Source organism: Carya illinoinensis, chromosome 2, assembly GCF_018687715.1.
Source record: "Carya illinoinensis cultivar Pawnee chromosome 2, C.illinoinensisPawnee_v1, whole genome shotgun sequence".
In the NCBI taxonomy this organism is placed as follows: Eukaryota; Viridiplantae; Streptophyta; class Magnoliopsida; order Fagales; family Juglandaceae; genus Carya; species Carya illinoinensis.
The window spans coordinates 12,341,966-12,357,686 of NC_056753.1; the positions used below are offsets into that span (position 1 = coordinate 12,341,966).

Below are 15,721 nucleotides of genomic sequence, written 5' to 3' on the forward strand. Positions count from 1 at the left end.
TTTGTGCGTACTGAAGGGCACTGTCACCTCGAATAGCCATATCAGTTTATATTTTATTATTATTTAATTACAGCATTCCGAACGCAAAAGGCCAATAACGATTGGCGTTCTTGGATAGTGCAGTTAGTCGAGATGGTAACTTCTCCTCCTGGAAAGAGACAGGTGGGTCTGCCTATTTCGTCTTGTGCGTATCTTGTCCGTTAAATCATATTTTATTATTATTTAATCACAACATTCCTAACGCAAAAGGCCAATAACGACTGGCGTTCTGGATAGGGCACTTAGTCGAGATGGTAAATTCTCCTCCTGGAAAGAGACAGGTGGGTCCGCCCATTTCGTCTTGTGCGTATCTTGTTCGTGAAATCATTGCGACTTCCATGGCTATCTGTAATGTGTCCTGTCGTTTGCCATGTCTTGTTATGTTACCGGTCCAAACGAAAACCCATTTACCCTTTTGTTTAACTTCAAACTACATAATCCAACTTTTGTAGTTGTTTCTGCCCAATACAAGTTGATTTAGCCCAGTTATCCCCGAGAACCAGATCCATATATCCCAGACATCCACAGTGAATAATGGAAGCAGGTTATTCCATGGAAGAAAGCGGTACCAGCGGGGTCGGCAACAACAATCGTAACCGAGCACCCATAACCAGCATAGCCCAGGACCACCTCGTAACAATTCTGCTTCTACTGCCTTCAGATTCGATTCTTTCCTTTGCCATGACATGCAAGAGATTCAGGGCACTTATATTCTCGGACACTCTTTGGGAATCCATATGCAGGAGGGACTGGGGTCTCAAGTCTGTTGATGCTCTCAAGTCTTCCGATCTTCATTTCCAGCAGCAGCAGCAGCTACCATGGATGAGGCTCTACAAGCAAGTCTGTCGGCTTGGGTCTGTTTCTTGCCATAACCTGACTTACCCAGATAGTGAATTGTTGGTCCCACGCCCCAGAGCTTCTCACTCTCTCAACTTTGTGTCCGACTGTCTGGTTCTGTTTGGTGGTGGTTGTGAAGGAGGTCAGTACTGTCTTTCATGAATCGTGATGTCCGACCCTCCTCGTCTTTATAGCATTTCTTCTTGTGTTTGTTTGTTATATGCTTTTAAATATTTCTAGATTGAAAATCTGAAGAAATGACCTTTTGCATAATTTAAAAGAAAATAAATTCAATCAACAGATTATTCAAGAAGTTTATGTTTTGAGATTTTTAATCTAGATTAAAGAGTGAAAAAAAAAAAAGAAAAAAAAAACTGGATAGTAAAACAATGATAAAGGAGATATAATGGTATTTTTTATTAAGTTTTCGTTGATGAATTTACTATGAATTATGTGGTCAAATTTTCAGGTTATAGTGATTTTAATCTTACACGACAACATTGATAATATTGTATTATCAGCCTTCTTGGTAGTAGTAGCACCTTTAATGCTTCCAATGAGACTGTCCTACTTTTCATAGGAATCTATCCACATATTAGGCAGTAGCATCTCCGGCAAATGGAGGATGTTGATTTCTGCGGTGAAACATTTTTCAAGTGTTCCTCGGCCATGACCACCATAATGTCCTCCACCATAGTTGTACCCCTTGTGATGCCCCCTTCCTTGATGACAATGGGCATGACAACCATGATTTCCACCATATTGAAAATGCCTTCCTCTGTCGTGACCATGTTCTAGTGATGCCTTCCGTGATAACCATGTCCTTCTTGGTGTCCTTCGGCATGACAATGGGTGTGGTAGTGTCCATTGCGCCCCGGTTCAAGAGGGATCAGAGAGTTAGCTCATGTAGCCTAAACTCATATCTCATATCACAATTATAAATACTACAAATTCCAATTAAAACATAAACTCATTTATTCAAACCAAATATATATGTTCATCTACCAAGACACCGTAGAAAATACCTAGATAAAATAAATTAAAATCTCCACAGACTCGGATATATCCATAACTTGAAACATAAAAATAACATGAAATGATAATTCTTCTAACTAAGACTCGTCAATAAATAATAACTGTGCACTTTTGCACTTATTCCTCTACGATCATCGGCCTTGCTAACACTTCCTATTCTTGACTTCCTGCTAAGACATCAAAATTATCTGAAAAATTATACTAGTGTATAAACATGAGATTTTACAAAAAATCAGAATGCAGAACAGAACATTTCCATTTTCAAAGTGCAGAAGTAGAGACATGTTATCAAAATATCAGAGTGAAGATTTCGAAGTATTTTCATTCAAAAATATCATTTGGCATAGCATAATGATCATCATCATCATCATATCAGAGCATCATATCAGAACATCATATCATAATAGAGGCCATGTATAAGCCTCGTGGTAGGGTTGTGCATCTGCGGATAGCCAAGCAGAACATAAATCACTCTGTCACCAAAGTGTGCACTCAAACAGAGACCACTACTATAACCTGTGACAGGGCCGTATCCATCATTATAACCCGTGGTTGGATGGTATCCACTATTTATTACCCATGGGTGGGCCGTATCCACTATTATAACCTGTGGTTGAACCGTATCCACTATTATCACCCGTGCTTAGGCCGTATGCCACTATTATCACCCGTGACAAGGCTGTAACTGAATCAAAGCGGAAACATAATCAAATTCAAAATCAGAGTCTTGCCAAAGGTTTTTCAGAAGTCACATCTTATCAAAACAAAGTACTGAACAAAATCATATCATCTTCAGAATCAAAACAAATCTAGAGCATTTTCACATAATCATGCACAAATTTTTATATTCACTCTTTTTGCTAGTAATGAAAAAAATGCTTTCTCTTTCGTTAGCGTTCATGAGTAATGTTGAACAAATAACTGAGATTATTTTCATATTTCTTTTAAAAAATAAACATGCATATTTTCAAAAATTAACCAATTTTCATTTTCATTTTATGCAAAGTCTACTATAGGAACCCCGCTTACCTGAACTTCTTGGTTTTTTTTTTTTTCTTTTTTTTGTTCCTCTGAATTTCCTCAAAACAGTGCCAAAATAATATCAATCATCACCCATGAAATTCATCTAACCTGAGTAAATCTCTCATTGAACAAATATCTCACAATTACACATGAAATACCTACTGTAATTCCTTAAAAACCTAAAAATTCTCTTAACCTCAAAAATAACCTCACTTTCTAAATTCCTCAATATTCACCATGTAAGAATTCATAATCGAGGTGAGACATTTTTCCAAGTGTTTCTTAAAGGGTAGAATATTGGAAGATAGTCAGATGAGAAATTTGGTTGAGAGCCATAGTATAGCGATGGATAGACATAGATCGAGCTTGAAATCATCAAAGACTACTGGTTACCAACTCATATTTCTTGGCTTGACAATAATGGCAGTTGAGTAAAGTTTCTGAAATGTGAAAAAAGTAACAAAAAGACAGAAACAAAAGGAAAACAAATAATGGCTGCTAACTACCTACTCATACTAAGAGATATTATATTTGCAATATTCATCTTATAAATCATTGTTTATCATGTTTTCATCCAACATCATCTGTAGTACTAGCATGTGCTTGTGCCTTCACAACACTGCTTCAAGTCAGCTATCTTTTATCGAGTGGAAAGTGCTAATGTTCCTAGGTAGTGTACATGTGAATAAGGCGATTGCATAATTCGTATTGCGTAGGGAGGGAAACATCTATGTGAACACATTGACAATACATAGATACTTTTTCCCCTATCCAAGGAAGATGTACGTACCCATTTTCTGTGTGATTAATGTCAGGGCGGGATGCTTTTAAAAAAGGGAAAAAAAAAAAGAAAAAAAAAAAACCCTCCTTTCCAAATGTTGTCAAATGATATCATTTATGTCATCAAATGGTTGTACTCCGTCACATGTGACGCATCTATTGTTAAGTAATTGTTAAGAATAAGGAGATGAAAGTATAGGTTGCTTAATTATGTGTAAGAATGAGAAAAATAGCCTGCCTGTATGCTTGGCTCCCATTCCATTTATATAGCATTTACAAGATACAAAAGGATGGGGAATCAGTTGATCACCTCCTATTACACTGTAAAGTGGCCCAATGCCTATGGGATGAAGTTTTTAGTAGGGTAGGGGTGGCATGGGTCATGCCTAGAAGTGTCCGGGATCTTATGTGCTGTTGGAAAGGTATCCGGGGAAATGTTCAAATCGCTACTGTGTGGAAAATGATACCTCACTGCATTATGTGGTGTGTGTGGATGGAGAGGAACAAGAGGTGCTTTGAAGATATGGAGCACTCTATGGCTGAACTGAAACGTTTTTTTTACTGTACCTTGCTTTCCTGGGCTTCGGCCATTATTTGTAATACAGATGATCTCCATACTTTGCTTGTATCTCTCACTAGTTCTTAGTTGTAACTTGGCATGATCTTTGTATACCTCTAGTGTACTCAGGCTATGCCTTTTTCATTAATAAAATTTACTTTTACCTATCAAAAAAAAAAAAAAAGATACAAAAGCAAAGGAAAAAACAAAGGTTTACAGTTGTGCAAGAAATAAAGAAGGAAACTATACAGCTGTGAAAGAATTCTATGGCAATGCTATTTACAGTAGTGCAAGACTAAGGTTATGCTTAAATAAGAGAGAAATCACATTAGCTGTTGTGAGGAGAGACCTGAGGAGAAAATCATGGAGAATCAAGAATCATGGAGTTATGGCTGATATGTCTCTTCATTCCCCCTCAAGCTCAAGGAGGATTGGACCTACGCAGAGCTTGCAATGGTTTGGTAGGAACTTGGGACTGCACAAGGACTTTGTGAAAATGTTGGCAACCTGGTCCTCACCCGAGATAGGAGATTAGGACCAATAAAAATTGCGAAACTAGTAGTTGATCCACGATCATCACAAGAGCCTGCCCAATCCACATCGCAAAATCCTGAAATAGTTGTGAGGGGACTTTTAACATACTGAAGACCAAGATTGAGAGTTCCCTTCAAGTAGCTAAAAATCCATTTGACTGCTATAAGATGAGGTTCACAAGGAGCTTGCATAAACTGGCGTACATAATGGACAACAAAGGCGATGTCTAGCTGAGTGAGGGTGAGATACTGGAGAGAGCCAACCATTTGACAATAAATAGTTGGATCTTTGAGAGAAAGGCCATCATTTGTAGAGAATTGCACACTAGATGCAAGAGGTGTTGAAACTAGTATAGCGCCATCAAGTCCGAATTTCTGCAATAAGGAGAGTAGATACTGTGTTTGATTGAGAGCAATGTTGGAGCTTTCCCGTGTGACCTGAAGTCCAAGAAAATAGTGTAAGTCTCCAAGATCCTTCATGTAAAACACTTGAGACATATGAGATAAAAATGTATTGATAGAAGAAATGGAAGAACCAGTGCTAACAATATCATCGACGTAAATTAAGAGAATAATAATATTCGTAGCTTGACGACCAAAAAAGAGCGAATTCTCATACTAACACTCTATATCAATTCTTTCTCTATATGTAACAAGAAAATTCATCTACAACAACCAAATAAAACTGAAAACCATCACGAGAAGGTATTGGAGCCTGTCCCTGGGTATTTAAAACATTTTTAGCATAGGTAGTATGAGAGGCAAAAGGCAATTTCTTTGATTTTCCAAGGTTCAACTTTCACAAAAACCAACATGTTTATTTAAAGTAGGCAAACAAGAGAGCAAAACCTTAAGAGTTCCTGAATTGGGATGGCCTAAACTTGCATGCCAAATGGTGCTGGAAACCTTGGTAGCTTGAAATGCAACCGGAATGGAAGAGGTTGGAGTGGCACGTAACGGGTACAAACTAGCGTCAACGAGACCTTTAAACATCACTGACTGGTCTTCAGGTCCTTTATCAGAAAGCCCCATGGATAGAACACTAAGCAACAAATGCGGTCAGTAGTAAATTGAGAAACAGATAGAAGTCTCTTTTTAAGAGTTGGAACAATAAGAGCATTTTTAATGGTGAGAGAAGTATGAGGAACTTCAAAGTTACTGACACCCGAAATGGGAAGACCAAGACTATTCCCAACGATCACAGAATTGGTACCTGAGTATGGCAGTATACCTTTAGCATCAGTAGAAGTAGGAGCCATGTGTTGGTTTGGTCCCGTATCCGGATACCAGACATCATCCAAAGCATCACCAGTTTGAATGGCAAGAAAAGCTTGATAGCTTTCGGTTTCTTCATCTGTAGCACAGCAGCTGTCGGCTTTGTGGTTAGGTCCACCACAAGGGAAGCACATTATATACCCAGTACGTATAGGAGGCTTGCCATCACCACGGGAGGAATTTTGTTGAGAACGGCTAGAATTGGTGCGACCTTGGGACCTGCCACCCCCACGATTTACTTATATTTTTTCTGATTATTCTGATAGCGCCCACGGGAAGATGAGTTTCCAGCATTACAATTTGGAGAAGGGGCAGTTCTATTGGTGTAGAAAGCCACGGCTGAGTTTCTTCCTGCTTGAATCCGAAGATCAAAGTCCCTTAGTTTGCTGATTACAGCTTCAAGTGAGGGAAAACTATCTCTTGCATTGATAGCAGCTTCTATTGGATCAAATTCGGATCTTAATCCTCTGAGTAAACAGATGATAAAATCCTCATTTCCATCGGTTTTCTGGCACCACGGAGTGCAAGGGCCAAAGATTTTGCTTTATGAAGGTAATCTTCCATTGAAGCAGTACCTTTGGTGGGGGCTTGGAGCTCACCTTTCATTTGTTGGGTACAATCCCAAGTATGTCGACCATACAGCATTTCCAACACGTCCCAAGCTTCATGGGAGGCCTCACTGTTGATCACCTGAGAGAGAGGAGCATCAGACAGCAAGCTGTTGACCAGCCGAGGATCAGGTCATCAATGCTGAGCCATTTGACAGCAGTGGGGTTCTCAGTTATAGTACCATCAGTGGCAGCAACAGTTGTAGGCGGGCAAGAAAATTAATTTGTTACATAGCCGAGGAGCCATGGCCACGTACAATGGGAGCAACCTGGGCTTTCCGTAGGAGGTAATTTGTAGAGGCTAATTTAATTGAAATGTCTGGGAGATGAGTTTTGGAAGAAAACAAATCAAAGGGGGCCAGCTCGTCCCCAGGAGGAATCTGAGAGGAAGTAGAGGAGGAAGACATTTTTGACAAAGTTACTCTTGTGTGGCTCTAGATACCATTTAATAATGAGAAAAATAGCTTGCCTGTATGCATGGCTCGTATTCCATTTATATAGCATTTACAAGATACAAAAGCAGAGGACAAAACAAAGGTTTACAGTTGTACAAGAAATAAAGAAGGAAACTATACAGATGTGAAAGAATCCTATGCCAATGCTATTTACAGTAGTGCAAGACTAACTTTATGCTTAAAATAAGAGAGAAATCACATCAGCTGTTATGACGAGAGATCTGAGGAGAAAAGCACAGAGAAGTGAGAATCATGGAGTTGTGGCTGATATGTCTCTTCATTATGGATTACTGAAGTTAAGGAGTACATGATATTTTAAAATTATCTGATCTTCTCTCATTCTCTTATTATTGGAGTATTATTCTTCAGTTATCACTATGTTTAAGTAAAATAGCAATCCACCCATTGTAATTTATTCTTAAATGAAATATTGGCTTGCCTGCAGACACACAAAAACCTACTTGTACATGTAAGCATCTTGTTCATAGTGGTTTAAATTCTCTAAGATACAGCTTCATCTCCTGTGAAAAAAACCCTTCTCAACTGTCATTTTTGCAGGACTCTAATATATTCCAACATTGTACTATTACACAAATACTGCTTGTCACGAAAAATCTCTAGGTAGTAGTATTTTTTGTTCATTTAACATTCTACATTTCTTCCCATAGTTCTTTTATGGTTTTCTTTTATGAAAGAGTAAAAGAAAATAACTTTTCTACTTTTGGCAATGAATTCACCCAATGACATAGCGCCTACCTGATGCTGTATGTTGACTTTTTCAGGCAAGTATCAAGGCTTAAAAATTGAAAGATAACTGTAGGACACAAGCTTTTGGAATAACTCTATTATAGATTATGATTATTCATTTGCTCTCCTCAGTCAATTTGATTTTCAGCATGTTTAACAATCTAAATTCCATGAGATGCATTCACTGTCTTTGGTCATTTTTACGGAGCTTGAAGGCCTGAGAAATGGTTGAGGGCTGTTGGTGTTGGTCAGCAATATCTTTGAAGATGATATGACCCCAAGTGATTGCTAGTTTTAATTACGTCTTCAAAGCCCAAAGTACACTGATTTTAAGCTCAAAGAGACTACATGAATTGAGCCAGCTGAGCTTTAAGACTTCAAGCCCGAATTCATTCTCTCATTTATGCTCCCCATGCCTCCACATCTTACCTCAACACCCCCACACCCAAGTAGGTCTTCTCATTCCCTGGCCCCTACCCTCGCCCCAAATTATTAGAAAGGAAAATGAAGATACCGCTCCAACTCAATCCCAAAAAAAAAGACAGATGGAAGAGGATCTCCTATGCACACTTCATGTGTACTTGTTTTGTGCTTATTAATAAAGAATTATTGCTTGTCAAAAAAGAAATGGTCGAAGGGGCGATACTTTGAACGGAAACTGTTATTGCTAACATCTGAAAACTTCAGCTCTCAAGGATATTGAAATGCTTTTTCTTGGACTTTAGTCGTGTAAAATATTAAGATGTTTTTCTTGACAAAGCACTCTATAGCATATTTTTTGGAAGAGTACAAGCCTCTTTCATCAATGCTTTCTTCATACCTAGGTATATAAAATGTTATCCATTCTGGTATAAAAGAACAGATGTCTTTATTATCATTTTCACCCTATTGTGATCTCTCTAATTCTAAATGTTCAATTCGTTTTGTCTTGCTTTCATATTTTCATGCTTAAATGTATCTTATGTCCTGTGCATAACAGCGTACTTTTCAGTTGTTGTGTCTAATGAAATCACTTCATAAGCTTTTAATTTAAACAGATTTGTCTGATTGCTTTATCAAAATTTATCATTCTGGAATTAGTCACTGTGCAAGGTGTCTATGTCATCATATCCTTTAACCTATGTTCTGAGTCCTGACAAATTTGCATATCAGGCTATCCCAATCTGGAAGCTTTGGTTCATAAAATCTGTAGTTCAGCTAATTGAATAGACATAATTATAATAACTTCTCCCTTTTAGGCTAATGGAAGAGTAACACTTTAGCTACTATATCCATTACTGTATAGTCATGATGAAACCATTCAGAATATCAGAAATTAGTTCTCTTTGCACCATGTTTGTGAATATCTATATGTTCCTTTCAAAACCTGTTGATTGCGATTTATAGGTTGGAATTACAAGTCGAGCCTCTCCATTTGGGATGCAAATGGAGAGGATCCCAATTTATCAAGAAATATGGACGACATTGAAATGAAACTTGAAAGTCATAGTAATTGAATTCTTTCCTCCTGTCTTTTTCTGTTCGCTCTTAAATTAATCATATTTGTTTATGTTTTTCTTTGTCAAGCTTATCTTCAACAGCATAATTGATATAAGATTTTTCCCTTTACTCTTGGTGTTATAGTTTCTTTGTCCAGATATGAAAGCAATAGTTATTAGACTCGATGCGTGGGATTACCTGGAATCCTCAGTGATTTGTCATTTGGCTTATCCTCATGCTGGAGATTATGGGGCTGATAAAAGCAGAAAAATGATAGGGATGTCCAATTTGAACCAAGGTCTTAGCATTTAGGATGTTGCTTGTGTTTTTTTAGAAATTCTAATCTTGTGCACACAGCTTTCATGACAACCCTCATTCTTGCTTGCAAGTGTCGGCTGATAGAGATGTTCAAAAGTTATTTGACGTGATTTATAAGAACTCCTACACTGAGCTTTTGTCTTTATTTACCTTTTCATTTTGGTTGGGAAAGAAAAAAGAAAAAGCTTAATCTCATTTAGACTATAAAGCAACTATTGCAGATTCTGGCGATCTCAGTGGAGTTTTGGCAAAAATGAAGAATAATTTTGTATACTGTATTTGTCACTAGGAGCGCAGAGAAACATGCCTGCATTTATTAGCAAGTGGAGCTATAAGCAAAAATTTATAGAGCAACAGTTGATTGACTGATTAAACTAAACATCCTCCTGATTTTTCTTATTGTCATTTTTCTTTCTGACACTTACTGATGTTCCTTTTAGGGCGACATCTTGATGACACATGGGTGTCTTTTATTGGCAAAGGTTTTCAGAAGATGCCAAAGTGGCAGAAGGTTAATTCAGGCATTCCAAGTGGGAGATTTGGGCATACTTGTGTTGTAATGGGTAATCTCCTGGTTCTGTTTGGAGGAATTAATGACCATGGGAGTCGTCAAAATGATACATGGGTGGGACAAGTAGCATGCCATGAGACCTCGGTTATTACATTATCATGGAAGTTGCTTGATTTGCAGTCTGTTGCACCCCCCTCACGTGGTGCCCATGCTGCATGTTCGGTTGATGATAGGTTGATGCTCATTCATGGAGGGATAGGGCTGAATGGCCTCAGATTGGGTGACACATGGGTTCTAGAAGTCTCTGAAAGTCTTTGCTATGGAGCATGGCGTGAGATCTTGACTTATCCGTCACCTCCAGCTCGTTCAGGACATTCATTGACCTGCATTGGGGGTAGAAGTATAGTTTTATTTGGAGGAAGAGGACTAGGTTATGAGGTGCTTAATGATGTTTGGGTCTTGGATAGGCTTGAGGGCTACGATAAATGGGCACAAATACCATATGAATTACCAAAAATACCTGAAGGAGTTTCCCTCCCACGAGTTGGTCACTCAGCTACACCAATTGTGGGAGGTCGATTGCTAATACATGGTGGGGAAGATTCATACAGACACAAGAAAGATGACTTTTGGGTGTTGGATGTGAGTGCAATCCCATCCATCAGTGTGCAGCCAAGCACACTGAACTCTAGTGGATTATTGGCAAAAATGTGGAAAAAGTTCGAGGCAAAAGGTCATAAACCGAACTGTCGGTCATTCCATCAGGCATGTGCCGATCCTTCGGGGCGTTATTTGTATGTGTTTGGTGGAATGATAGATAGGTTAGTTCAGGCTGCTGAATCACCTGACCTAAGTTTTGATGCGGAACTTTTTCTTGTGGAGCTTGTGCTTGAGCTATAGAAGGGAATGGCTGTTTATATACAGTATACGTAAGAGGTGGTGTGCTTTCCCAGATGCGAGTCTTGTGTATATATGGTACGTCTCTTGTTTATTTGCTGGTGTCTACATCTTTATTGAGTTGGTCCTCAAAATTAATGGCTATTTTTCTATGTAGCGTTTGGCGTGATGCAACTCTCCATGTCACCTCCAACTGATGTTCTTGAGAAAGTTCCTTTTTATTATTATTATTATTATTTCAAGCATACATATATCATGGAAAGTTATAACAAAAGTCTAACTAAATAATAACAGTTGTCCTAATTAAAATCGTTCAATATCAACACAAAAATGTAATCATGACGTAGTCTTCCGACAATATTTCATCTTCCAATCCTTCGAGTCACTTTTTACGTTATTCGCCATTGAAATCTGGTGCCACCAACGAGCTACAAGGTCAACTTGTTGACCAAATCTAGCCAATGCATGAGCTGCTTCATTCCCTTGTTTACCTAGATGGAATTCTTTAACAACTTCAAAGTGTCCTAGTAGTGCCTGAGCTTCCATTATTATTGGTCCCTGCAGAGAGAGATTACCAGATCTTGAGTTGATAGTTCTATGTTGATCAAAGAGTCCCCTTCGAGAATCAGCTCCTTGAATCCAATCTTACTCATCATCTGCAACCCTCTCAGAGCAGCTAGGGCATCAATCGTCCACTTCAGTCCCAGATTCTTCCAACATTCTCATTGCCACTATGACATCTCCTTTGTCAGTCCTCAAGATACCTCCCAAACTTGCTTTCCTTGAGGTTTGGAATAAGGCGCCATCAAGTTTAAGCTTTCCCACTTAGAACACACTCCTTTTGGGCAGCTAACTGGTTCTGTTTCACTTTCTTGTATGCCTCCAAATAGGCCAAACAGCTATCTACCACTTCCAAAAGAGCATGATTAGTCTACCAATGCATTATTAGATTTCTACACCTCCATATCCCCTAGCCCTAGGGATTGTTAAGAACACTTCCAGATATTTTAAATCCTCTTTGCATAATTTCCCCAACCAGAGAAGTTTAATTACCTTGTCCTCTTAGCAGCTCCAAGTCAATGTTTAGTCTTTTTAGCCATATCAGTCTTACTTCTGGGCAGCGATAAATAGCATGATTGCTTTCTTCACTTTCTCCCTCGCATGCTTGCGTTATGATCTTTTTGAGTGGGCACCCAATTATTTTTGGAGCACTCCTGAATTCCTTCCATCGCCCTACATGCTCGCCCTGTCCGCTAGATAGGGCTTTCATGGTGCTAGAAAATCCGCTCAAACAATTATAAATATCATACCATCCACTTTATCTGTCCATCTTTTTCCTACCTTAGACTCTAATAGCCGGAAAATGGAAGTTTTTTTCCAAGATCTTTATTTTGGTGTTAACTATTGAAATAATCCTTATGGTTTGGATTTCCAACAAATTGTTTCGAGCTCGTTTATTTTCAGAGATAGATGAGATGAATTGATATTAAAGTTGCAAGTTGAATAAAATATTATTAAAATATATTATTTTAATAATACTTTTGTATTGGAATTTGAAAAAGTTAAATTGTTTATTTTATTTTGTATAGAAATTTGAAAAACTTGTAATAATTAAATAAGATGAGATGAGATGAAAAGTTTTGTAAAAGTAAACAACTTTGATTATTTTAGTTCTTTTATCACCTTTCCATTAATCCCACCAATACAAACACCAAATAAACACCAATAGAATGACATCATGTGTCAACTAAAGAAATAATTGAAAAAGAGATTCAAATTAGCATACAAAAATTTTAAAATAAATAAAAAATAAAAAACTCAAAATATTTCATAAAACAAAAAAAAAAAAAACAAAAGTAAGGACAACCCCTCTTATTTAAAAAAAGTGTGCGATGCTTGCACAACGTATAATTATATATAGCATTATTCTTAATTTTTTAATGATAGACCTCATTATTTCTCCATAGAAGTGAGTGGCGCTTACACAAACCATGCATGTATGTTACTCTTAACAATTTCTTTGAATTATATAACATAATAAAGGCCGATAATTTTAGTTTTTAACTGCTTTTGGTCATAATCTCTTCGACGTTTTCTCTCTGGAGCTTCATCTCTATTGTTTCTCTTCATAGTTAGCTAGCTATCAGAGCGTCCTTGCCTAGGGGAGGGCTGGAGCTTCGTCTCCTCCCTTCCTCAGCTTGTCCAGCCGTTGTATATATGGCTTTTTTCCTTAGTTGTTTTTAGTTTTCCAATGATATTACCTTGATACTCCAATATGCTATTCTCCGATCATCTTCAACGGCCACACTCCCCTCCATCGGACTCCCCAGCCGCCAATCTGATTGGCCAGTCAGTGGCAGAAAACTTTCAATCCATGTGACGCGTGTAGCTCACACGCAGCTTACAATGCGCGTAGGCCTCACACGCAGTCACGTCTTTGGATGTTTCTAGGTATCACGTGCAGCGCCTCTGAGACTAGGGACTTCGGATCTTTCAGATCCGTGTGCTTTTTTGTTCTTAGTATAGTGCGTGTCTCTCACGCGCCACCACTGTTGGTAGTGGTCTTTCGCCTCTATATCGGGTCATCTTCGAGCTACTATTCTCTTATGTTCCTGGTTTTCCTAACTAGTGATCAAGACAACGTGTTCGTGATAGTCTCCTACAGTTGGACTGAATCAGCAAAATGTAGTGCACCTTTCTCAATTGCGACTTTTAGTCATAGGTTTATAGTATGGTTATTAGACTATGTTATAACTGCTTTAATGCGGCATCCATGTGTGGGATTGGGTTAGAGCCAATCTTTTGGCAAGATAACCCGCTTTGTTGTATTTCTTTTTAGCGCTGCTTTTGTTTATTTTGGGAAGACTGTTGGGGACTCCCATCCCACTGAATCTTATGTCATTGTAACCACATAGTTTATCTATGAAATAGTTTGCTTGCCGAGGAAAAAAGAAGACGAAAAAATTGCTTTTGGTCATACATGATTGTCCTTGGTTTTTCAATTTTTCTCCCATTAAAGGATATATTTATACCGAACATGTTAAGGCACCCGAGACCATTGATGAAAACTCAGAGAGTTAGAATAGGAGAAATTGAAAGTATAAAAAAGGGGAGAGAACGATCCCATGCATAAATAAAGAGGTATGTTCACCTTTGCACCATGATCCCGAAACTTGCTTTATTCATTCAGTTTTTTTTTTTAACAATTATAGGACACAATATTCAATAGGGTGGGAGGTCCTAACATTCATCTAAAACCAGCAAATACAATGCAAAAAAAAAAAAAAAGAATGATCTAGAGCCAATGAATTGACCCACATCCATTTCCCACAAGGGGAAGCCGCTTGAAGCGGTTTTGATATAGTTGGGTTTTGATGTAGTTAATTAAGTTGAAATATTACATAGTTTATAGATTTAAAACTAATATATTTTAATTACTTTATTGATATTATTATTGATTTCAGATGGAAAAATGGTTATTAAACATAAATCCAAGTTGCGATTTAAATTGGTTAATATAATGGTTTATGTTTACTTTTATAACCTGTGATTTAATTTGGCAATATTTTCTCAAATGCACAACATATTTTTGATATTCAATTCTTACTTTTAATTTATTTTGGTTTCCTACTATGTTTTATTTTCAGGCTTTTAAATATTTCTAAAGGAGCTGCACATGCATCACGCGGGAAGTGCTTTTTGGTCTAGAAAGAAAAAGAGCAATTGCTCATTTCGGTTGAGGAAAGGCACTTTAGCACTCTTACACAAGAACATATAGATGAGTTGGAGCTGCAAGGCATAGAGGAAAAACATAGCACTTTCGGCAGAGGAAGAAGACTTTTGAGGAATGCCGGACTTGCACGGAGAAGGGATTGAAGGCTTGACATGAAAAGCAATGGGAGCTGCGGGGGGGACTTTTATGGCCTAGGAGAGGAAGATGTGAGAGAGGATTTATTTTTTGTTTGATGCTGGACGAGGGGAGACAAACTTCACAAGGAGTAAAGGATGAACCAGGAGGAATATATATATTTTTTCTTTCGTTTGGGCAAACTTCACTTAGGTGAGAGAGAATTGGAGCAGCTAAAAAACTTTGGACTGGGAGCGTCTTCCTGGACAAGAAAAAGACAGAGCTATTGGGGCAGGAACAAGAAATGAAACGTTGCATTTTTTGCAGACAGAACGGACTAGGCAGGGGGAATTATTTTTGGTTTGGTTCATTGAGTGCAGGGGATTTACGGAGAGCTAGTTTTATTTTTCGGGATTCTTGGAGAGAGAGGCACGAGCGCTTGAAAGAGTTTTTTTGGCTAGGACTTTTTTCGTTTGGATGGGAAAGGCACGGAACGGATGGAGGGAGTTCTTTTGAGCTTTATCTTCTCTCTACGTTTACTCTCTTGTCTAGATTGTTTTATAGTGTTGGGTTGTGTATTTTACTTTAGTTTTTTGATGTAAAATATTTATTTGATTTATATAGCTTTTGTGATGAATATGATTGGCTAAATTTTCATACTAAGATTAGAGGTGAAATCTAATGATTTAGACATTATTTTTTAATCAACATTAGAATTTATATTGCGAGTTTGATCGATTGAATGGTTTTATTATTTGATACTTTGATTATCTATATA

The 15,721-nt window shown here is 37.9% G+C and overlaps 1 protein-coding gene across 3 annotated transcripts; it reads left to right on the top strand.

Moving 5' to 3' along the window:
* Positions 1-248: 248 nt before the first annotated feature.
* Positions 249-15,518, top strand: LOC122300127 (F-box/kelch-repeat protein At1g51550-like). 3 transcript variants are annotated; one of them, XR_006239914.1, is made up of 3 exons: positions 249-1,018; positions 10,129-11,174; positions 14,744-15,518. XR_006239914.1 is itself a non-coding variant. In XM_043110549.1 (2 exons), exons 1-2 carry the CDS (start codon positions 574-576, stop codon positions 11,097-11,099), a joined length of 1,416 nt encoding a protein of 471 aa, XP_042966483.1. In that variant the 5' UTR covers positions 250-573; the 3' UTR covers positions 11,100-11,341. The 3 variants fall into 3 exon arrangements, 1 of the variants encoding a protein (XP_042966483.1); XR_006239913.1 differs by lacking the exon at positions 14,744-15,518 and adding an exon at positions 11,254-11,341; XM_043110549.1 differs by lacking the exon at positions 14,744-15,518 and having other exon boundaries at positions 250-1,018; positions 10,129-11,341.
* The last annotated feature ends 203 nt before the right edge of the window (positions 15,519-15,721 follow it).